A 26,755-nucleotide genomic window follows, 5' to 3' on the forward strand; every position below is an offset into this window, starting at 1 on the left:
GCAGCTGTAAACACTAATTTTTTCATTTCATTTTATTATTATTATTAAAATTATTATTATTATTATTATTATTATTATTATTATATATATGTTATTATTATTATTTAACAAATATATTACAAATCCCGGAGCCCAATCACCAGGCCCATTTTACCCAAACCAGATGGAGGCCCAAAACCCTTCTAGGGTTTTCATATCTCATCACAGTCGTCATCATCTTCAACCGTTAGATCTGGAGAGATCTAACTATCCAGATCCAATCTAGAAGAATCATAGGGTTCACCAGCCCTATGGGGATATTTCGGTCGCCGCCTCCAGATGGGCCACTCCGACGTTGCCACGACGCCGCCGCCTCCAAGTGGTCTACTCCGACGCCGTCATGACATCACCGTCGCACATAAGACTCCAGAAGAAGTGAGGATAGCCGCACACTTCATCATCTATATGGTGAGTCACCATCGTAGATCCGGTGACTCACCAAAATGAACGGTGTTCTGAGGCCTTTTGAAGCCTATAAAAGGCCTTCGAATCTGCAAAGAAAGGAGGAGAGACAACAAAAACACAACGAGAAGAACGGGAAGATAGCAAGAAACACCAAACAAGCAGGAAACAAACCAAAAGAAGAAGAAATGAGAGGAGATCTTACCTTCGTCGAAGTCCAAAGGTCGTCAGAAAAATTGTTTTAGCGAAGGTAAAATCTTAGATCTAAGCTATTTTAAGTGTTTTAAGAAAAAAAAAGGATAGTTTCGGGTTTAGGGTGAGTCGATCTACGATTTGAGCTATTTTTATTTTTTCTGACCATCGTGAATAGTGGCCGACGATGAATAGTGATCGGAATAGTGACGTGAATAGTGTCCGACGGTGGTCGGCAGGTGACCGGAGCTCCCTCCGGTAAGAGAATTTAGAGAGAAGTGAGAGCTTCTCTCTTTAGAAAGAGAAGCAAAATTGAGAAAATGATAAGAATTTCTTATCTTGAGCCAAAATTGAGGTATTTATACATTTATCAAAGCTATGTCGTTTTGGTGAGGGAGTGTGTGTGCAATTTCAAAATTGTTAAATCACGTCCATGGTCCCTGTATTTTATAATCTTCTATTAAAGTCACCAAAATCAGGTTTCTATAACTTTTAATTTTGTCTTCACCTTTTATTTATTTTAATTTTAGTCACAAACCGTATATTTATATATATTTAAATAATATTTTAGGATTATTTAAACTTTTAATATATATATATATTTTATATATTTCGAATATTAACTAATAATTTATATTATTTTTATTTAATCATATATTTTTATTTTGGTTATTATTTATTTCAAATTTAATACTTATTTATTATTTTTATCACATATATATCCTAATAATCTATATTAGCTTTTAAAATAAAATAAATAAATAAATTATTAAAAAATAATAATAACAAATTAGAAAGAAAGAGCACTAATTTTTCTTTTATTATATTTTAATACTATTCACGTCTTTTTTAAAATATATTATTTTACTTTAATATTTTGTTTTTTTAAGAGAACTATATTGGATACTACACTTTCTATTATATTAATAAGAGCACTAACTTTTGTTTTATTACTTTTAAATACTAATCCCATGATTCTTGGTTTTAATATATAATAATGTTATATTTTATTCCTTAAGTAATTATAATATTAATTTTTAAAATATATTATGTTAATTAATGTTTTTTTAATAAACGTTTTTTAAATAATTAATAAATAACGTTTTCATATTATTTTATTCATTTACATATTTTTTAAATAATCATAATATCTTATGTTAATTAATTTAATTAATTTTATAATTTAATTAAATAATAATATTTTTTTATTGTCTTAGTAATTAAATATTCTATTTTAAATATTTTAAAATAATAAATATATTACTTATAAAAAAACCTAAAAATGTATTTATTTTATTTTTGGTTATATCAAATTATTTTAATATTATTTATTAGGTAGAATTATCAGATTTTTATTATTTCGGTCGGAAAGAGAAATATTCGTCCCAAAATATTTTAGGAATAGTTTCTCTTCGATTGGAAATATTGGATTATTTTCTATTTTTCCTTAGAATTTTCTTTAAATATAATTATGCAATTGAATATGAAATAAAAGGATCGTAAAATAAATTTATATTCGAATTCTTAAATTTCCACTAATAGAGACAATATATAATCAACGGGTACCAATTTTGGGCATTATGAGGGTGCTAATCCTTCCCCAAACGTAACCAACCACGAATCCCTTTTATTTATTAAAAGAATGAATTTTGGTTATACGCAGACCGATTTTTCTTTTAAATAGTGTTTTCTTAAAAACTCTTTTAAAAGATGATTTTTAGGTATTCGACCTACCTAATCCAAAAAAATCGATGGCGACTCCAAAAATATTTATTTTAAATAAAAATCATTTTTTTCCACATTATTTTTTCCGCCAAGTAAAATTTCTTGCCTGGACAAAAACCGGTTACGACAAGATGCATTATAGTACTGTTTAGTTGCAGATGCTGAAGCAGAAGAAGAAGAAGACGCCGATGATTTCTTCTTAGACTTAGGGAATCTAGCCTGATGTTGTTTTCATTTTTCTTATCTTGTGGTGTCGTGAGATATGGTTTCTCATTTGCTTCGTAATTTCGGAGATAGGGAAAATGGTCGAAATATAGGTTTAGCTAGGGGTGTAAACAAGCCGAGTCGAGCTCGAGTAGTGCTGAGCTCGACTCGACTCGAAAACTCTGAAATGAAGCTCGACTCGACTCGACTCGAAAACTCGTGAGCTTAATATTTTTAAGCTCGACTCAAACTCGAAATCCTGAACTAAAGCTCGTGAGTAGCTCGAAAAGGCTCGAAATGAAAAAAATTCTTAAACTTAACTCGATTGAAGCCTCAAACTCAAACATGAACCTTAAATACATGAAAATCTTACTGTATTTTAAAAAAAATCAATACATAAATATTAATATTATTAATAATTTACTTTTTAAAAAATAAAATCTTAATATATTAAGTTTTCGAGCTGCTCACGAGCTTTTCGAGTCAAATATCAAGTAGCTCGTTTCGGTTCGTTAAGAACTCGAGTCGAGCTCGAGCGAGTTCATTCGATCCTAGTATTTATCGAGCTTTGATCGAGTCGATCTCGAGTAGCTCACAATCTGTCTCGTCTCATTTACAGCCCTAGGTCCAGAGATGTAATATCGTATCGCGAGGGGAGCGATAAGTGTTGTTGATTCCATAGCTTGATGTAGTTACCGTGCTTTGCTGGCCTATTTTTGGTATGTTTCCCATGCGTATCAATTTTATAGAGCGCGTCCATCTCAACGATTTGCGTAGGAATCAGCTGATGCAACGTATACTGTCGCATAACTCAACTAGGGCCATAGTAAAAATAAAAAAAAAGATTAAGAACGGATAAAAATTAATTCAAAATTAAAAAAAAGTTAAAAAAAAATTACCTTTCAGCAAGAGGAAACTCGACCAGGGTTGTTGTAATCGGTGTAAAAAATGAGAACCGATACCATGTCCAAGATTGTAATCGTATATACTAAGTGTGTGCAAAATTACCAGACTTATTCGGTAATAATATCCCTCCGATCAGTCGAAGAAGATATGTTCGGGACACAAAAATAACCTCGTCGTTGGTCACTTGGAATTCAGACTCCAACCACGTCATCCGTACCCGATAACCATCGATGCATTCGGATAGTGACACCTTTCCCAAAACTTCATAGACCAACGTCTTGGGCTCGTAATTGTTCTGCCTCACCACATGAGCTCCATTCATAGGAACACCGAGTTGGTAAGCGACGTCTTCCAAAGTAATCATTGTTTCACCACTCGGGAAATGGATGGTGTGCGTCTTGGGCCGCCAATGTTCGATCAGAACCTGGATCAACGCCAAGTACACCTTGAAACCACATACAAATATGGCAGGAAAAAGACCGGATTGCTGAAGATATATCAACATCCGCGGATGCAAATCTTTCGCATTCATCTTGTGTTGAAGAATACTCCGTTCTTCTTTCGGCTAAAATCCGATCGACGAAATATAGACGTTGTCGAGGAGCAAAATTTCTATTTGAGAAACCATTTTTTGGGATTTTCACAGAAGTCAAAAATTTTAAAATATTTTTAGATTTAGGGTTTAATGAAAAATCAAAACTCAAAACCTTATTTATAACCCCAATTCTACCGGCTATAATGAAAATATATGATGTTCCAAGTGACCGTTGCCAATTAACCGTTGCACAACTGTCCATTGACTAACGACTAGTTTTTTGAATTCGAAGGAACTTGTCACATTGAGATGACGAGTTCCCCTCTTATTTTTTAATTTCAATTTTTTATTTTTTTTCAATAATCAAAAAATATTTTTTAAACAAACTCATCATCTTGATGTGATGAGTCCCGGTAAAAATAATAAATTATTTTCCCACGTAGGACACACTCATCCGAATCTATTAAAAAATCATATTTCATGATACTCGTCACCTAGAGGTGAAGAGTTCGCTCGATACTGTAACAAATGTCGTAAATTCTTAAATAATATTGGATGAGGGGGTAAATCCCTAAATTATTATTCTGATGCCCCTATTGGGCCAAAAAAGCCATCATTTAAAATGGTGATCCAATTTGTTAAGTATATGTGTCAAATCAAATCCTAACAATTAATATGGATTTTCTGTTCAAAACTTCAAGTGCACCATGCTTTGTTGTCGATAGAATTCACTTCTAAAAATCAAATGGCCCCAAACAAGCTAAACTGTATAAATCTATAAATTCCTTTTAGGAAACATCCAATTTAGAAGCTCCAAAGCTTCTCTCGTTACCATGAGAAAGCTCGCTTCTTGTCCATGAATCAAAGACGACAAAGTACAAGGATGTCCCACCAAGTGTTGAGGAAGAACAGTAAAGTCCGTATGAATTTCACTGCAAAGAACTCAACCGGTCAGGAATTGTATAAATTCCATATATTTATGCCCAACAACATTTTTTCTTACAATGTAATTCGATATTCAATACGATAAAAAAAAAGTATTTGAAACAGATCGATATGAGCATCGGATGACAGGAAACACAGTTAACTTCAATTCTTGTGGAACTGAAGTTGATATTTGGTACAGGAAGTTGTAAGCATGAGCATGTTATTAGTGGTGGTTGCCCATGTCTTGTAACACTGGTAATCATCCACCATGTCTAGCTTAATCGTTCCCGAATTTGTCGTCAACACGATTAGGTAGCATGTGTCAGTCATCTCGTCAGATTCGGGATCTCTGTACAACTCAGCATGCAGGTCGAGTACGATGCCTGAATTATAGAATCCAGATTTTGATCAACTTTCCATGTGACCTTCATCATCAAAGAAAAAGAGGAGAATGATGACACCGTGAGACTTACATTCTTTCTTGCTTTTTAACAGGCTGAGCTTCCTTAGTTTAAGAATGACCTGAAAAATAGATGCCATAATAAAGTTTATTATTTGATAAGTGTATTTAATTATTGTTAATTGATTTAAGCTTCGACTTCACTGTCTCTGACCTTTGATTCACCATCAAGTACTATGGACACTGATCTGACCCTGTATTTCCCTGTCGAGAAATTGCTGTTACGACTCCAACTCGAAATCTTTATCGAGTTTAATCGAGTTCGAATGTTATATTTTGATGGTACTTTTGTATCTTTCTTTAAGAAAAAGAGTGAAATTTACTAACCATCTGGAGTTTCTACTCCTAGCTCGGTGCCCTTGGCTAGCATCTTCCTGCACTTCTCGAACTCGAACCGAAAATCATCGGTGTCCTGGATTGGAAGGATGGGGGCACTACCATTGAATCTGTTTCTGCACCCTGTTCTTGCTTTAAGTGTAGCAGCTCCTTTTAAAGCTGCAACAATTATTAGAATATGTTCAAAGAGTTACTCGTTTTCGAACTATGTTGCGAAAAGACGATGGTCGAAAATCGGATATCTACGTTTATCCTTACATATATTAGCTGAAGCTGTTAGTGTTAAGATTTCACTTGCACCAGTACCAATCATGGCCGAACCTATAACACTGCCGAGCTGCTCCTTCTTAGCCCCCATTGCTTCCGCCATTTTGGCGCATTGTGCAGCAACCAGAGCAGCTGCAGAGGCTATTGCAGCCTCCTTGGTCATGTTACAATCGTTCCTTTTCGAATTCTCGGCCGCGATCGCAGCCAACGCTGCTGCTAGGCCCGCCACCGACATCGCTGCGTGCACTTCAGCTCTTTGTAGCCTATCTTCTTCCTTCCTCTTTGCTTTAATCTCCTTCAACCATTTCTTGATTGAAATGCCCTTGAAGGGGACTATCTTCCACGGCATCTGAGCACATCGATGACAAGTCGTAAACGTTAATTTCTCTTCGAGTACCAGTTAAGATAATAGGTGAATCACATGGAACCTACCCATTTCTTTCGTAAACAGCTGCTGTAATTCAGTTCTGGATGCATAGCTTGTTGCATCCATATCCATGACTGAACATAAAATGAAAACACATAAAACAAGTTACGACTTCGACGAGTAAGGCCGGTACGTCGGTACTCGGTAGCATTAATGAAACAGTATCATCGATGTTACCTTCACATCGTTCGATTTCCACGATGGCAAAGACGACTTGAAATCAGTAGCATCAACCTTTGTGCTTTTCTCCATCCTCTGTCATTTACAAAAGCAATTATTCAATTCCCTTTGGACTGATGAACGTCAATACATTATTATATGCAAGTAGAACATCTTATATGTAGCAGTTCGATACTCACAGTGAATGACATCGAGGAATCGTTCTCAAACTTCTTGATCGGATTGTCTACGTTGACGATCGATCGATCGTGTACCTCAGGTTGTAAAGCTTGAACCGCAAAGTCGCACCATGCACGCGAAAGAAAGTCCATAGTCTCCGGACATGCCTCGGAAAGCGATGATATGGAACTGGAATCCATGGAATTATGAGGTGAAGGAAATATCCAAGGAACGAACTTAAAAGAGATTGATTAAAAGGGTAGCTGATATAAACAACTCTATTTAACATTAAGCATATATATAGGCTAAATCAACACCCCCTTAATGCAATGATGTGGTTCACTATGCTCAAGATGACAATTTCACTTGAATTTGACAAGTTTCAACTCGATTTGGTCGAATTTTTTTTATTTGAAAAATTCATATTTGGAGGATTTAGATTTATAGTGAAAAAATCTAACTCAATCCGATCCGACATAATATTATAATAATAATTATTATATATATATTTAAGATAATTACGATATATTTTTTTATTTTTTTAATTAAACCTTTGTTTTAACCTAAAAATCAAGTCGAATTTTGAGCCGAATGCAGATAAAGGACTCCAATTTGTGATCAATTAATTTTTGAATTGAATTCGTGTGGATAAAAAATTCATCTCAACTCGACCCATTACCATCCCTGAGCATGGTTCATATGTTTGCTTGTAACATAACCACTGGTATTTAATGGGCTAATAACATTAAATCAACCATAAATATTATATACATGTTAAGAATTATGTTATTTGAATTAGGTGCGAATGTGAGATATAAATAATAATTTTATGTTATATTTTATATATTTTTTATGTTTATCCTTGTATTTGTATGTTAAACGTGACTCGTGAGTGTTAAATATGAATACTTTTATAAAAATGAAGACTCGGAAAAATATAGATTAAAAATGAAAAATGACAAAAGGATACTTATATATATGTTAAGATTTATGTTATTCGAGTTAGGCATGAGAATAAGATACTTATATGTATTGTATAATGTTATGGTCATATTTTATAAATATTTCCATGTATATTTCCGTGTCCATATATCAAACATGAATGTTAGATATAGATATTTTAACGAAAATGAAGGGTCGAAATAACATAAATTAGGGACGAACGAAGACAGGAGGGTTAGGAAGTACAGCTTATTCATGTCCCCTCTTGCAGACAGAAGCATCAGACAGATGGGATGTCACAAATGGAATGGCTAACTAAATGTTTCGCGAACACAAAAACATTGAAGAGTTTGCAAATGAAGCGGGACCGGACCTACCTACTAGGAGTTATGAGAGTTTTTAGCGGTTGTGAACATAATGGATGTTATTGTGAATTGTGATTACGGATATTACGGTCATGCTATAATAATATCGGATAATATTACTATTGTCATATAATGGCCGCTATTTCGATAGCGAACCGCTATTTAAATCTCTTATTTTTAAAGATAATCAAATTGTTTGATTGGGTGGGGAAGCGTCCCCAAAAGATTCGAAGGGAAAACTACACATTCTGCAGCTAAGGATGGAACAGTTGAAGTAAGAACATAAGCTTAATACACAAATTAGCCCCTAAGATTAACAGAAGGTACATAAATTAGTCCCTTTTAAATGTCAATCCACTTCGATCACTAAGATAGTAACACAGGCCAAACTAATTTGACAAAAAATATCAAATTCATGCGTCAAAACCTGTCAAGTTTAGGGGTCAATTTGTGTGTATAACCTTTTTTAAAAATGAAGAGCGGGACTAATTTATCTAATGTTTTCGAGACTTAGAGACTAGTTTGAAAATGTTACTAAACCCAGGGGTCAATTTATGTATTAAGCCAAAATCTTGAAAAGGGAAACCAAACAGACAGGCCCTCGTCCCTTTTCATCTTTAAATCAAAACCATATGTTGAAGCTAAGCATGATGAAGGTCTGGGGGGGGGACGATAAAATAAATGTGAGACATAATAGCCAAAGCATGCAGTAGGGGCCAACATAGAGAAAAAAAAGATGTAGACATGTATGATTAAAGACAAAGCATAATCGAGATTAATTAAGTGTTTGATTAGAATAAAACCTTTGCCAACAATTCAAATGATCTTGCTCAAGATTATCTTTTGGTATTAAATTGTGTGTTGGGTGGCTTTCTGTATATAAAAATGAAACTGTACCTTTACTGAAGAAAAATGGTTACTTTTTGGAGATTTGGGTAAAGCTGCACTCATTAAACATGAAGCTTCGAATGATACTGCAACCCTATTTCCATCTTCTCCACTTAGTCATTCCACAATTGAAAAACCCTCGAGGTCTGTAAACATTTTGCATTTGATGTTTGTTGAATTATGCTTTAGTAAAAAAAATTAAACGATATGTTTTGGTGGTAATGAGTTTATTATATTTAAGAATATATTAAGTGTATTTTTTTAATAGGTTACTAGAAATTTAATTTTTAAGACGTTTATGTGTTGAATAACTTCAATAATTAAGGGAGTGTTATTGTTTCTTGACATATTTGGTTCAAGTATTTACGTGTGTAGAGTGCATGTTTGTCATAAAGATTAATAAAAACTATTAACAAATATTAATTCATAATTATTCCATATTATTAAAAAAAATATAGTGTGCCTAGGTTTTTAATGATTTCTTAAAAAATAAATTTAAATATATTATGTGTCAATTTTTAACCGTTGGGTTGTTAAATGTTAATTGTTATATAACACTATAAAACTCATTTAGAGTATGAGTGGATCATATATATATATATATATATAAATTAATAAGTTTTACACTAAAGGTATGTTTATTTCATGGAAAATAGATTCCGAAAATTAATTTCTGTAAAATGAATTATATTTCCTGGAAAACAAATTCTAGAAATTATTTTACGGTGTTAGGATGATGTTATGTAAATCATTTTCCACTTATTGATATTTTTAAAAAAATTATTACAAATAAGAATATAATAAATAATATTATTAATTAGAAAATAATTAATATTATTATTTTTCAATAGTAAAATAATTAATTTAAGGCTTAAGGGTCACTTTTAACTCTATAGTAAACTCAATTTATCATTTTCGCCCCCATCGTTTTTTCATCAATTTAGCCCTTGAATTTGTTTATTGTGTTCATTCTAGCCCTTGAAGTCTATTGATCGATTTGACTAATAAAACTATGAGTATTATGTGTCTATGGATTAAGAAATTAGGTCAAAATTTTGAGATTTTTTCTAATCATTGTATTTAATATTTTATTATTATTTTTTTAATAAATGTCACTTCGTCATTAAATCATGTCAGTAATATTGAAAGATTTAAAAATTATTGTTGTTAAAAAACACATAAGACTAACGATTCTATTAGTCAAAACGGTCAATAGACTTCGAGAGCTAAGATAAATACCCTAAACAACTTCGAGAACTAAATTGATACAAAAAATGATTAGGGGAAAATGATAAAGTAGGTTTACTACAGGGGCAAAAGTGACCCTTAAGCCTTTATTTAATATTATTTATGTCAAAATTATTATTAAAATATTATTTTTATAATTTTATAGAATAAAAATATTAAGATTAATATATTTTTATTAATATAATTTTTTTTTAAATTATATTAATTATTTATTATCATAAAAATATTATATTATTAATTATATTAATTACTTTTTAAAATAAAATTATTATTATTATTATATTAAATTATAATAATACACTATATTTTCGAAATTATTAATTAATATATTTTAAATATTTAATAATTAAATAATATTATAACATTAAAAATATAATATAATTTATTATATAAATAAAAATATAATATCATTTATTATTATAATATAATTCAATACATTATTATAACATTAAAAATATTATATTATAATATTAAAAATGTTAATAGATATATTTTAATAATTAATATTTTTATGAAAATGATACTAAAATAATATATTAATATTAAAAACATAAAAATAATATTATTTTCTATAAAATGAAAAAAAAATTATGTTGACCAGAAAAATGAATTACATTAACATTCTATTTTAATTTTTACACCAATCAAACACTAGAAAATGAAGAAAATATTTTCTAGAATATTAATTACAGTGAAACAAACAAACTCTAATCTAAAGTCATTAGATTTAAATAAATAAATGGTTTAGTTTAATTAAAATTTATAAATCATAAGTAAATATTTTTTAAGTCATAGTAAAATAATATCTTTTGGGTAAATTACACGTTTAGTACCTAAATATCAGTTTTGGCCCGTTTTAGTACATAAACTTTCAATTTTTTCAAACTCATACCTAAAGTTTAGTTTTTTTTTCATTTTAGAACCTATGTTCAAAATTTAACGTTCAATTTTGAGGAAATTTTGAAAGTTTAGGTACTAAAATGGACAAAAAATTATAGTTTATGTACTAAACGCGTTAATATTTTAACAGGGGGAGTACTAAACAAAAATTAAACATTAAGCATGGTTTTGAAAAATTTATAAGTTTAGGTATTAAAATGAACCAAAATTAATAGCTTATGCACTAAATGCGTAGTTTACCTTAACTTTTTTTGCCTCAATCCAATCTCTAAACTTCCAAACCCTAAATCTCTACCTCAAACCATAAACCATAAACCTTAAAGCCTAAAGCCTAAAGTTTAAACTCTAAATCTTAAACTCTAACCCTAAAATAAAAAAATATATTATTTTAGTATGAGCTCAAGAAATATTTATTTACGAGTTATAAATTTTAATAAAATCTAAGCCTTTTAAACCTAATAATTATAAATTAGTGTAAAACTTATAAATTTTACCTAGTGTAACTAAATCTTAACTTTTCTATGTATAACTCTAACCATGTAATATTAAACTTCAAATTTATATTTTAAATTATAGACTTATATTTTTTAACTTTTTAATCCTAGATACATTTTAAAACCTAAAAGTTTTATACAATTTTTAAATCGTTACATTAACTGAACTAATGAGATTAAAACATTTAAAATAAGGATAATTTACTTCTTTTTATGTAAAAATCTTCTTATTTTTTATTGTTAATCTCAATCAACTGTTTTCATTCATCTAACGATCCAAAAATATGTAAAAAGATTTAAAATTTATATATATATGATATAGGATCAAAAAATTAATTATTTTGACACGTGACAATGTCTCATTGAACAATATCATTTTTAATATGTTTGTACGGAGTTAAAATATCAATTTGAGAAGGCGTTTAGTTCGCAGAAAAGGTCATTACAAAGGGATAATCTTTTTTCAAAATTGTATTTCCACGTTTGGTTCGCAGAAAATATTATTACCAGATAATAACTTATTATCAATAGTGGCATTTTTTTGTTAAAATGGTGAAAATATCATTAGCTCCAAATTCTTAGGTAATGAACAATTCTCACCACTTTATACACAAATATCCCTAAAATAATGAATTTTTTTCATATGGATCCTTCTAAATTCTTTGTGTTTTACTCAAAATTATAAACTTAAAAATAATACATAAAGAGTTTAATTTAGTAAAATATTAAAAAATTTAAGTAGTTAAATTATTTTATATCTTTAATATTTGTATATTAATATTTTATAATTTTATGAGGTGAAAATGTTATTATTGTAAAAAATGTAATTATTTAAAATAATATTTACTTTTGACTTATTGAAAAGTGGATCTTATACATAAAAAATAATATATTTGTCCACTTGAGATCACAATATTACTTTTTATATCATATTATATTATATATATATAAACATGATACTTATGAAAAATATTTAAAAATAAAAGTTTGATATACTAATTATATTAACTATATGTTAAATGTATTTTTTTTCTTTAAATTTGGATAGTGTAACAAATAAATATTTTTATAAATTTTCATTCAGATATTTATAATTTAATATTAACGTATAACTTGTTAAAAATATATATATCACAAGGATAATTTGATAAAATTTACATTAAAGTAATCTTATATTCTTTCAACCAAACACCGTAAACTTACATTCCTGCTAAACAAACCAAGCAAGATGATACGACATTCTCACAGTAATATTGCATTCCAGTAATCTTATTTCCAAAAATAATCTTACATTTCATGAACCAAAACAAAACATAAACTTATAAAAATTAGAGGAAGCAGGACGGAGAAAATTATATATAAATTTAAAATTTGTAGATTTTAAATTTTGTGATTTGTAATTAAAATAAATAAATATATCAAATAGTAATTTGAAAATTTTGTTGACCAAATAATAATAGAGAAGGGAGAAAACTTACACACACAAAAAAGAAAATGTAATAAAAAAATCCCTAACAAGTTGGCTTATGCTGTGCCTAAAATGTAATAGTTTGTACAGGCAACGTGTTTGGTTTAAGATGGGGGACCTCATGAAATTTTATCCACTAATTCTAAACATAAATAAAAGCATTATATAATTGGGCTTATCTCCCCCCCACCCCCCACCCCAAGGGCATTGGGGTTAAATTCCACCAGCAAACCGACACTGCTAATTTTGAGTAAGGTAAATTATGTGTTTAGTGCTTAAATTATTAGTTTTAGTATGTTTTAATATTTAAACTTATTATTTTTTCCGAAACCATACCTAAAATTTAAATTTTTCTTTCATTTTAGTATCATGCCATTAAAAATTTTAGTTTTTTGTTTCATTTTAATACTCTAATCAAAATTTAAAGTGAAGTTTTTAAAAAACTAAAAATTTAGATACTAAACGCATTAAGTTTTTAATGGCGGGTAATAAAATGAAATGAAAACTAAACATTAAGTATGATTATGAAAATAATTAAAAATATAGATATTAAAACGGATCAAAATTAATAATTTAGATATTAAATACGTGTTTTTTTATTTTAAATATTATAAGCAACATACTTGGATAGCGGGGGTCAACTCAGTCTTTTTTTAAAGGAATGGAAAAAATATCATTTTTAATGCATTTTAAATTTATAATTTTATAAATGGTTAGGTTAAACTTTTATTAATTAAAAGATTAAAATATAACCTTTTCATTATCTTTTAAAAAAATTAAAATTCAAACGGAATAAACTAAAATGTTCCATTTGAGGGCTCACGTACCTGCAAGCTCCTCTAGTTTTTTCTTGGTAGGGATACAAGTGAACAGAGTTTAAATAAAATAATATTGTATTCGTATTTGTTTGTTTATTTTTTTTATTTCAATTCGTGTTCGTCTATATTTTTAATATTGTGTTTATGTTAGTTTTATTTATTTGTGAAGGTATTCATGCTCGTTTATTTTTATTTCGTGAACATGTTTGTTTATGTGTTTGGAAATGTGTTCGTTTATATTTTTTTAAATGGTGAAATTGCACCACTTGTCCTTCAACTCTTGGGCTTCAGGTTTTGAACTCCAAAGTTCACAATGTATTCAATTTAGTTCATATTTTCACCCAATGATGAACCCATAAAAGTTTTATAGATCAGACAAATATAAACATAATTTTTTTATCTAAAATAATTTATATATATTTTTTTAAATTTAAAAATACGGTAACATTTATATATATATATGTGGATTAAATCTAGAAAAAAAATATATTAAATGGATCAATATAATTTTCTTAACATAATTCATGAATGTCTTTTATCTAGGGTAAACTAACTACTTGGTCACCCGCCTATTACTTAATTTATGTTTTGCTCAGTCAACTATTATTTTTTTTCAAAATCATAGCTAACCTTACATTTTTATTTTATTTTGATCACTCACCATTAAAAAATTAATAATGATGTTAACATTATATTTTTTTTAATTATTTTTAAATCATGATATGTCATTATCTTATGATGACACGTCAACAACTCTTCTAAATTTTTAAAGACGAGTGATCAAAACAAAAACAAAAACGTAAATTAAGTGTGATTTAAAATAAATAATAGTTATGTGACCAAAATAGAAACTAAATAATTAATGAGTGACTGAATAAGTAATTTATCCTTTTCAAGACCTAAGGTGGGTCATGGCCTAGGCTTAGATGCACCCCTATTTTCACCGATAATTAAGTGTAAGAATTAAAAAGAAAATGAGAACGGTATAAACTAATTTATAAATGAGTCGATAACCGAGTTTATAGACAAGTCAATAAATGAGTTCGTTCGTGAATATAAACGGACCGAACACACCTTTATTCATGTTCATTCATTTATTAAATGAACATAAAAATTTTGTTCACACTCATTTATTTAGTTTAATAAACGAAAATAAACTAATGTTATATGAATGATTCATCGAACGCTCTGTTTATTTGCACCTAGCTCTTGCCGAAGGGGATGTGAATATTAAACCTAAATATACAAATTATTATATGGTTTGTATAATTAATCTTAACATAATTTTACTCCAAAATATTTTTTAAAAATAAAATAAATTATTTAGAATTTATCCTCAACCTATCCCATTATTAATAAATATTGTTGTTTAAATTTGAATCATAAGATAAATCATCCTAAATCGTAATATTCATCAAATAGATTTCAATTTTTTAATTCATTATATTTTAAATAAAAAATTATATCTCCTTATTGAAATTAATTCAACTTACGATTAATCCAAAACTTTACAATTTGCAATTTTGGACTCCCATAGCATTTTGATCTTGTTATACCCTCCGCTCATCTAGAGGAGTTCCACTTCTTTAAACAGTCTAATAAATATTAAGGTAAACTATGTGTTTAGTATCTAAATTATCATTTTTAGTTCATTTTAGTATTTAAATTTTTATTTTTTTAATTACACTTAACATTTAATTTTTATTTCATTTTAGTACTCAATTAAAAACTTAAAGTAGTTTTGAAAAAAAAATAAAAGTATAGGTACTAAAATGGGCCAAAATTGATAGTTTAGGTACTAAACACATTAAGTTTTTAACGGTGGGTACTAAAATTAAACAAAAACTAAACATTATATATGATTTTAAAAAAAAAGTTTAAATACTAAAACGAGCTAAAACTAATAATTTAAGTATTAAACGTATAATTTACCCTAAATAATATCAGATAATTTAATAAACACAACTGAAAAATTGATACGTTTATAAAATTACGCTAATATTGTCTTAATTCCAAACGTGAAAATACCCACGTAGCTCCTTTATATGTAGGATATAATTAAAATATATATTATTTTATAATTACTTTAACTTATTAAAAAAAAAGTAGGATATAAAGTAAGACCACAAAAATAAAAACAAAAATGTTTCTCTCACTACACACTCTCTTAAATTATATTTCTTTTAATTTAGATCTTAATCAATCAACGATTTTTTACTCACATAAAAAAATAAATCATAAATTAATAATATCATTTCCTATTATATTAATTGTCATAAACCATCACCTAATCTATTATTCATCGACAAATGTAAAATATTTTAAAATTTTAACAATAGATTGATGCATCATATTAGAATGGATCGAGCCAGACAGGTGAGGTAACCACCCTCCTAAAAATTTAAAAATATTTTATATTTTAATTTTTTATTAAAAAATTATTTTCATACCCTAAAATTTTATAATTTATTCAGTAAAAATTGTCAAGTGGAGCTCCGCACGCATGCGTCACTCATACGACATGTACAAAATGAGTTCTTTCTCAACTAGTTTTCACCTACGAGTATATAGACACTTTATTAATATATTACGATCCGTCAAATCTATAACAGCGATTTTAAAAAGTATTATTTTTTAGAGATTTAAAATTCGAACAACGACGTCAATATGATTGCGAAATATTCTAAATAAACAGTACCTAATAATCACATTAAAGTATTTAAAAAATTATATACGATCAGTAAATAAATCATACAATTAATTGACGAAATAAATTATTGTGTGTGTATATTTCTAACCTCGAAATAAAGGAGATGATAATTGAAGGAAAGCGACAGCAAGGTTGGTTAAATGATTGGTTTAGAATCATTTTCTCTGTTTAGATGAATGGCAGCATAAAGAGGATGGAGATGAAGAAAGAAATGAAGCTTCTTCTTCACACAATAAAAGAAAGCAAAATGATTATGAACCATGATGCCTTTGAAAACATGTACCCAATCACCAATTAATGAGCTCCAATCCCCATTTTCAACTCTAATAATTGGGCTCCTATTTTTGGTCTCGCATATTTGACAAGACAAATAATCATTATAAAAGTAAATATTAAAATTATATGAATTTTAATTAAATATGGAGTACCATGCAATTGTACATTTCCAATTAATTATGAATGTGAAAATGAGAATTTGCTGCCCATTAATTTGAATAAAATGTGAGTTGAAAGCAAATGGGAAGAAAATAGTTAAAATAAAATAGAAAAGCGAACATCAATCAAATCGCGGATAGCTGTTTTTCGGTTCACAGATTCAGAGGATCAATGTTTGACGTATATTTTTACCATTTCAAGCACAGCATCAGCATCATCCACCGCTCCTTACCTTAAACTCCCTGACATTAAGGTGGTGTTTGTTTTTGCAGAGGTAAAATGTATGCAGTCTGTGGATTATATATGTAGACATTTGCAGCAGAAGAGGTAGACCAAAAGTATGCAATCTGTAAGAAGAAGACCTATTTTTTTAACGTCTGCAGACTGCTAAAATAAACTGAAATATAAATAAACTGATTTTTTAACTTAAAAGAGTTTTACAATACTGAGATTTAAATAATTTTAGTTTTACAATACTAAATTTAAATAATTCATACAACTACAATAATAAATTTTTTTATAAAAACAAACACCACCTTATTAATTCTATTATAAGTCTCACATAATCACATGTATTATTAGTTTTATAAGTTTTATAGAATAAAATTGATAAATGATCATTAAATTATATGATTTTTTTAAATATACAATTATGTAAATACTTTTAATTTTTTTAAATATATATTCATAATTTTTTTATAATTATATGATATTTTCAGAAAATATTTTTTAATTTATCAAATTATTTTATGATTATTTTTTATTTAATTGTTATTATATTTTAAAAATTAAAAACATAATTTATAATTTTTTATATTTTAAAATCTTAATTATCAAACAATGAAATCATTTTTTATTAAGCAATACGGTTTAAATACTTACATTTTGTATAAAAAGTTTAAATATAATTTAAAAATAACAAATCCAAAAAAATATTATATTTAAACTTAAATCAAAATAATTAAAATAAATATAAAATTTTAATAATATATAAAATAATTTATATGATATAAAACTAAATATCTATAATATAATATTAAAAAATTAATATTTAATTTATTTAAAAATTAATATTTAATTTATTTAAAAATTAATATTTAATTTATTTAAAAATTAATATTTAATTTATTTAAAAATTAATATTTAATTTATTTAAAAATTAATATTTAATTTATTTAAAAATTAATATTTAATTTATTTAAAAATTAATATTAAAATTAATATCTATAATATAATATTAAAAAATTATTATTTAATTTATTTAAAAAATTAATATTAAAATTAAAATCAAATATAATATAAAATTAAATATAAAACCTATTTGAAGAGGTTAGAAGGCGCCTGCAGACATAAGGACACGTCTGCGCCGCGCAGACCACACACAGACGTTAGAAGAGTTTCTGTCTTCTAAAAAACAAACGGTCTGTGAACCCCAATACCTGCGCGTGGTCTGCGCGACACAGGAATAAGAGCTTTGCAGACCTTACACAGTAAAAACAAACACCACCAAACTCTTTTTAAGGCTGAATCATAAATTTCTTTCTCTTATTTTGGATCACTAAAATTTGAAAAATCTTAATTCTGGTCACCCTACTACGCCGTTAAATAGTTAGTAAAATTGACACGATAAATTATTTCAAAACGACATCATTTTGATATAGTCACATTTACATCACAATATTGGTATCTAGATTCTTTATCGAATTTATTTTTTATTTCCCCCTCCCATTTCTTCTTTATATGCCCATATTCAGTCATCGTTCATCATGATCGGTCACCATCAATTGCCACCGATAACAGTTGATATGTCATACAAATTTCCTCCAAACTCGTTTTGTATTCTTAAACATGAATTTAATTTTTTTTAAACTGAAACTATATAAAATCTACAAATCTAGTGTTAAATGTTTCGATTTTTTTGTTCTTTGATATTTTTCATCTATTATTGGATAGAACCTAAAATATATGTTACCCACTCCAAGAGGAGCATCTCCACTGTTACGATCATTAAATAGAGATTTCGAATGCAAGAGATATATCAAAGTCAAACGAGGATATTAGATAATGGTTGGAAATATCATTTCCATATTTTAGAACACTGGAATTTAAGTTAATTTTCCCTATTTAGCCGAAATTGGGGAAATTGGGTGACTAAAGTAAAATTTTTGAAAATTAAATGGCCAAAGTGGAAAGTCAACTTCAAATTGGTTCATCTTTGACCATGAATATTTTAATGGAAGATATTTTCAATGGAAAAATGGAAATTATCACATTTTTTAAGGGTAAAGTGATAATTTCTTATTAAATAAATTTTAAATTCATTTAATTATATTAAAACATGTGTAAAGGCTAATAAATAAAGGGAAAATCAGCCAAAATTGTTCATCTTCTCCCCTTGCTGCCGTGAACTCCATGGAAGATGAGAAAAAATATTTTCCATTTTAAGCTATTTTCTTTGATTTTTGGATTAAGACATGATATATAGAATTTATCCTCTTGAAATTCTCTATCATTTGGTATAAAAATTTCATGGAAATTGTGCTTGGATGAAGAGATTGGTAGGGTTTATGAAGAACAAGTTTGACTTTGAAGATTTAATGGAATATTTTTATGTTATTGATGTTGGAGATTAATTCTAAAGCTTAGGTGATGATTAAATTCAAGTGTAGAAGTTTATATCATGATTGGTTATGGTTAGGGTTTATAGAGGATGATTAAATTTTGATTGAATTTGATGTTATGATTGTTAGAATAGCATGAATTTGATGTAAGAAGATTGAATTCATGCTTGAAATTGAATGAAAATCAAGTCCTAGTGCACTAATGGTATTCGACCATAAGGGAAAAATTAGGGGGAAATGTTGAAATATTTCCTATGGTTTAGGATTGATATTAGATGTGTTCTATGAGATTTGGAGATTAATTTGGAAGCTTGAAATAGAAAATGAGCTATTTTGCAAGCTTTGAGAATTGTGGGACATTGATGTATTAATGAGTAATTTGGGGTACTCAATGTTGAAGTATAATGTTGGAATGCCGAAATTTTAAGTTGGAATGTTGTTTTAGACCAAAGTGTTAATTTGGTCAAATTTCAAGGTCGAATTCGAATAGTCATGAAAGTTGAGACTTATTTGTGAGTTTTCAAAGGTGATGGTATTATTTTGTTAAGAAAATTAGAAATCTGGAAAATTTATTAGCTTGCTGATTTTTAAAGTTTAAATATTAGTTTGGGATAAAGTTGCAAGTTTATTAAAGTAGGTGGTTGAGTTTGAAAAGTCTAAGCAAATAGAGGAGGAAATTGTAAGCTTTTGAATGTTAAAATATTAAATTGAGTATATTAAGGTGTTGAAAATTTTAGTAATTTATGAGAAATGATCGTAATGGTGAAGCATCATTATGAATTAAATGGAAAGGCTGATATGAATTCTAAGAAGAATTCATAATTAGTAAATAAAATGCAAAGTTGGTAAAAGTTGAAGGGGATTGATGATGAAAATAAATATTTATGGAATTGAATGAGTATTTTGAGAAGTTTGAAATTATGATGGAAATATGATTTAGTTTATGTAACGATTTAATATCGATCATGTTTATAGAATTATAATTTCATCGTAATTAGATTATGTTAGTAGAATACTAATATATGATTTGAAAATGATGTATATATGTGATATCGTACAAACTGTGTCAAATCTTTCGATTTTAGCGATTAAAAAATGAAGGACAAAGTACATGTAACATCCTCAATACCGGGTTAGTGACCAAATTGAAATATTTCAGAATTTGGTGATTAAAGTAGAATAATTGAATAGTTCAATTATTTATCATGAAATATTTCCTAAAAGTTGTTAGTAATTATTAAAGGAATTAAAGGGCAAAATGGTCATTTAATAAGGAAAATTTTTATATTCCTTTTATAAGACAAGGGAACTACGTGGGAAAGGAGATAATTCTCCAGAGTTTTCTTTCTTTTTCTTCCCCCTCCCGTATCTCCAAGCTCTAAGGTGAGTTTCTTTGTTTGTTGATTAATTGTTGATTTTAAGGTTGGGTTATGATCATTAGATGATAATTAAGCTTAAGGAAAGCTTAATTTGTTTTAAAACAACAAGATGAAAGATAAAGAAGAGATTAAAGAAAATGATTTTTAGGTGACTTTCTGGAAAAGAGTTAATAAGTGAAATTTGAGAATGAATTTGACTTGTCATCAATAAGAATAAGACATTTATGAAGTTAGAAAGGATTAATAACAAAGTTGAGAGTTTAGTAAAATTCTTAATTTTAAGAATCATGATGAGATATGGAAGATAGAGATGGTTTATATGAATACAAGTTGGTTTAAGTAATGGTAGTTGAGATTAATGACATGATAGAGACTTAAAATAGAAGAATTGAATGAAGAGTTGATGATTTTTGGGCGTAAAATACCAATTATGGTCAAAGTGTATCGATACCCATTCAATACGTACCGATGCACTCTTTAAAGAAGAAACAGCGAATGCCTTGAGTGTACCGATGCACCGATGCACAGTTAGTGCATCAATGCACCCCCTTAAGATTAAACATCGAAGGTGATTTAGGTACCGATGCACAGGTAGTGCATCGATCCAAACGTTATAGAATGCATCGATACACTGTAGAGTGCATCGATGCTACCTTCATTAAAAGATGAAAATAGCTTTCTTTTAGCCTAAGAAGTGACAGTTTAGAAGATATAAATTAGTATACTGATATGTATCAATGTATTACTATGTAGATATATGATGGTGTAGATTTCAATCGTGAGCAACGTCAAGAAAAGTTTACAAGTAATAGTCATCGGGAAGAATTAAGAGATCGATATTGACTAGTGAGGCCAGGTGCGTGCATATTAGATATTATATGATGTTTAATGGAAATAAGACTTGCAACAAGTCTATTTCCGATAATATTATACATGAATTCATGAACTTGAGTATGTGTTTGTTATGGGTGTATGAGTAATATGTTATTGTATGTGTGACATGATTTGTATGAATTTATGTTAGTGTGATAAGATATAAGAACCGGTATAAATAATATATATGTTTACATAAATTATATGATGATATAAGAATAGATATGAAATTATATGAGTATAAAAGATAAGTCATGTGATAAGATTTAGAAAATTTATGGAAATGAAAATACATGAACATGAAGAGTTGTAAGAGAACAAATATAAGTTATATGATAATGAAATACAAGACTATATGAATATATGGTTATACGGTAAAATATGTAATAATAGGAGAATATGATGAAAGTGAATTCATGATAACAATAGGAACTAGGTAAACATGTATAAAGGTTATATGAATAATGGAAACATGAATTAGACAAGTACATAGTGATATGATCAATTATGAGAATTAGTGTATTAGATATTATATGATTTATGAGAATTTAAGGAAACTAGACAAGATTGAATTATAAAATGAACTGAGAATAATATATCACTTAGTAAACTTGTATATAAAGTGATGATATACACCTATAATATAAGATATATGTTTATAAATATGACATATGTTACGTAATATAAGTGCATATCAAGAAATAAAGAATAAGATAGATGATACGATATAAATTATATTATGAATTAGTGAGGTAAGAATGCGATATAAATATGCAATAAAAGTTATGTGTTATATGATAAATTTAAACATATGAGAACAAGAGCTAAATTATATGAGAAAGATTTATAGGCTTAAATGAAGCAATAGGAAGATGTTACAGGAGCTATTTGATGATAATTTATGAGAATATATGTATATGTGATAAACTATGTGAAACTGAACTAAGGCAATATATATATAACTGATCTGAGTATAAAAGTACAAACCATAAGTTATATGATATGTGATAAGTTATTATATGTACATGTGAACTATATGGAAATGAACTACGTGACTATGTGTGATCTTATGGAAATGTGATAATGAGTTACGTGGAAGAACTATGAGATTATATGTATATGTGAATGTGAGATAATCTAAATATTAATGCCCATGTTATGTGTCAAGAGAGTTAGAGGTATAGTTGGCATGCCAAGAGTCGAGGGTGTACGCGGTTCTTCGGGACATATATGTATTCTTTGGAACATGTATAAGGTCTTTTGAGACACATATTTGGTCCTTGGCATATGTATATGATTCTTAAGGAATTTTTCTACTTGGTCCTTAGGGACATCTTATATAGCACTATGGTGTAATTCTACGCGGCACTTCGGTGCAATTCTACGTGGCACTTCGGTGCATTTATACGAGATGTGGTGACAGCATTAGTGCACAACCTCTAATGACTCACATATCAATAGTTTTCACATATGTACATGGGCTAATCAAGAGATAATAACAAATATATGTTGTGATATGATGAATTTTATAGCAAGTACATGATAAGGTATGGGTATAGTATATGATTAAGAAGGTTAAGTATATGTGCTATGTGATTTAATGATAAGTTACTAATGATGATTCATATGTATGCATGTATTTCTTATTAGATAATCTGATATGATTTATATGATGATGTTTGTATTGCTTAGTTAATTAAATCATATGTTGAGTAAACGAATAAATATAAGAGAATATAATTATAAGATATAAATTATAAGAATATTGATAGTGGAATAAGGTTAGAGATGAAAACAATGTGTGATATGTATATGTGTATAGTATATTATATATAATGTTATATTGTTTTGATGTGGCATTATAAGATGATATGTTCATAAATGTGTAATTAGTTAGAGTTCTTTTATAAATTAATGTCTCACTAAGTCATAGACTTAGTGTGTAAGTGATTTACACGCAGGTTTCAAGAAGAGTAAAGAGCGATGTGGTGCAAGACAGGTCAACATCTCCTTACTGAAGGTCAGATCAGAAGAGAGATGAATAATATGTATTTTAATATATAAAGTTTTAGTTGGCATGTATTCAAAAGAATATATTGTATAAGCTCTGAATGGTTCTGTAAACATTTTGAATAAGTTATTATAAAAGTTTTAAATTACTCACTATTTTAGACAAGTAAATGTTTTTGAAAAGTCAATGTGACACCTTGAATCCGGATCTGATTCTGATACGAGTTGGGGGTATTACATTTAATGGTATCATAGCTAAGGTTTAGCCGATTCTAGGCTTAAACCGAAGTTAAATGAGATTTAAAATGTGTACATGCCAACACAAAGTCAATAATTTCTGATCTGATAAGTGTAAGGAGTATACTGTCTTGCTAATAGAATAAGAATAGTATGATATAGTAGAAATTTGATTGCAATAGTTTCAAAATGAGGTGAAAGGTAAATCTGATTGTGATAGCAATTCACCTGCCCTGGCCAGGCAGGATGAAGAGCAGACACATCAGGAAATGCCTCGTACGATTAAAGATTGATTTCATAAAGTTGAAATCATATTAGAATAGTGATATAAGGTTTTCACAATTTTGAATCGAAAAAATGAGGTGAAGTATTCTTATTATTTCATGGATAATATAGAATATGGTGAACAAGTGTCACCATAAGCAAGTTAAAAGATCTAAAGATGTGGTTAGAATTTGTAGAAGAGTTCAAGAATAAGTGTATCAATGACAAGCGTATAAGATATAGAAAGCCAGAGTTTATGAGTTGAAACAAAGGAATAGTGTTGTGTATAAGCAAAAGTGTGGATATGATAAGAGGTTGCATTTTAGATGGAAAGAGTTGTCGTTGGCTAACCAGATTATGTGATGAAAGGTGTATTGAAGTTGAAAGATTTTAAGATATTGACAGGTTAAAATAACCAAATATAAAGTGGATCTGGATACAATTATATAGTTGGATCTTAGTAATGTGATATAGTGAAGGAAGTGAGGATTTTTATATTTGAGTAAAGCTAAAGATTGATAAGAAGAGTTTAAGAATGGATACATCAGTGATTAGTTTATAAGACAAAGGAAGTCAGAATGTTAAGTTTGAGCAACAGAAATCATATGGTGTATGAGAATGAATATGAATTTGATAAGTTAAGTAAATTATGGTTGAGATAATTCTGAGTGGAAAGAGTGTATATGATTAATTGATTAGGGCTTGTGCCCTAAATTGAACAGTTGTTATTGAATAACTGTAAGAGTAAATGTGATAGAGTTATAAGATTGGAAGAAAATATAAAGTGGAGTTAATCAAGTATGATATGAATCTGGATGTGGTTATGTATTTTGATTATACATATATGATGTAGGCAAGGAGATAAGTATTGGTATGTTTTAAAAAAGGGACTTTAAAGAAGGAAATAAAGTACAAGAGATGATAAAGAATGAGATTCTGTATGAGTAAGTTGATTATTAAAGTTATGAGGAGGTGATAAAGATCGGTAATCAGAGATGAGTATAACTGATAGGAATAGAATATGTGAGCATGAAAGAAAATATATGATTTATGTATAAGGAGATTTTGATTTTGAACGAATAAAAGAATAATGGAATAAGGAAATGAAAAGGATTGAGTTTAAAGGATCAGATATGATAAAGATTATATGGAAGTGTAGATGATAAGTTTGATATAAAAATAAGAAAAGTGTGCAAGTTGATGTGAAAAGATTGTTTGATTTTGTAAAGTATATGTTTAATCACATTTGAAGAAGATTTAAGGTTGTGTTCTTGGTTAAATGATGATAGAATAAGAGTTTAATTATTGTTATGAAGTAATTAGAGATGGATTTATGATGCTGAGTGATGAAAATGGATGTTATTATCTACATGATGAGTGGCATTGTATAGATTTTTAAAAGGACAAAGGAAATATGCAAAATCAAAGGAGAGAAAAGATAGAAATGAATAGAGTTCTTTGGGAAATTGAAGTCAAATCACTGATAATAAATTACGAAGGAATAAAGTTGAGAAAACAACATGAGAATATTAGAAGATATGTTCTTATCAAGATGTGTAGTGAAAATTTGGGGACGAATTTTATTTAAATGAAGGGAGATTTGTAACATCCTCAATACCGGGTTAGTGACCAAATTGAAATATTTCAGAATTTGGTGATTAAAGTAGAATAATTGAATAGTTTAATGATTTATCTGGAAATATTTCCTATAAGTTGTTAGTAATTATTAAAGGAATTAAAGGGCAAAATGATCATTTGACAAGGAAAATTTTTATATTCCTTTTATAAGACAAGGGAACCATGTGGGAAATGAGAGAATTCTCCAGAGTTTTCTTTCTTCTTCTTCCTCCTCCCGTATCTCAAAGCTCTAAGGTGAGTTTCTTTGTTTGTTGATTAATTGTTGATTTTAAGGTTGGGTTATGATCATTAGATGATAATTAAGCTTAAGGAAAGCTTAATTTGTTCTAAAAAAACAAGATGAAAGATATAAAAGAGATTAAAGAAAATGATTTTTTAGGTGAATTTCTTGAAAAGAGTTAATAAGTGAAATTTGAGAAGGAATTTGACTTGTCATCAATAAGAATAAGAGATTTATGAAGTTAGAAATGATTAATAACAAAGTTGAGAGTTTAGTAAAATTCTTAATTTTAAGAATCATGATGAGATATGGAAGATAAAGATGGTTTATATGAATACAACTTGGTTTAAGTAATGGTAGTTGAGTTTAATGACATGATAGAGACTTAAAATAGAAGAATTGAATGAAGAGTTGATAATTTTCGGGCATAAAATACCAATTATGGGCAAAGTGTATCGATACACATTCAATGCGTACCGATGCACT

At 28.2% G+C, this 26,755-nt stretch overlaps 2 protein-coding genes across 2 annotated transcripts; both read right to left on the minus strand.

Moving 5' to 3' along the window:
- Nucleotides 1-3,550: 3,550 nt before the first annotated feature.
- On the minus strand, nucleotides 3,551-4,000 carry LOC120161209 (protein MAINTENANCE OF MERISTEMS-like). Its single transcript, XM_039171474.1, has one exon. It carries the CDS (start codon nucleotides 3,998-4,000, stop codon nucleotides 3,551-3,553), a length of 450 nt encoding a protein of 149 aa, XP_039027405.1.
- A 749-nt stretch (nucleotides 4,001-4,749) lies between these two features.
- On the minus strand, nucleotides 4,750-7,039 carry LOC120161377 (VAN3-binding protein-like). The gene is made up of 8 exons (XM_039171659.1): nucleotides 6,780-7,039; nucleotides 6,598-6,675; nucleotides 6,426-6,494; nucleotides 5,985-6,342; nucleotides 5,718-5,885; nucleotides 5,545-5,594; nucleotides 5,404-5,452; nucleotides 4,750-5,313 (listed from the first exon to the last, which is right to left on the minus strand). The coding sequence occupies exons 1-8, from the start codon at nucleotides 6,957-6,959 to the stop codon at nucleotides 5,093-5,095; spliced, it is 1,173 nt and encodes a 390-aa protein (XP_039027590.1). The 5' UTR covers nucleotides 6,960-7,039; the 3' UTR covers nucleotides 4,750-5,092.
- Nucleotides 7,040-26,755: the final 19,716 nt, after the last annotated feature.

Source organism: Hibiscus syriacus, unplaced genomic scaffold (genome assembly GCF_006381635.1).
Source record: "Hibiscus syriacus cultivar Baekdansim isolate YM2019G1 unplaced genomic scaffold, ASM638163v2 tig00002880_pilon, whole genome shotgun sequence".
In the NCBI taxonomy this organism is placed as follows: Eukaryota; Viridiplantae; Streptophyta; class Magnoliopsida; order Malvales; family Malvaceae; genus Hibiscus; species Hibiscus syriacus.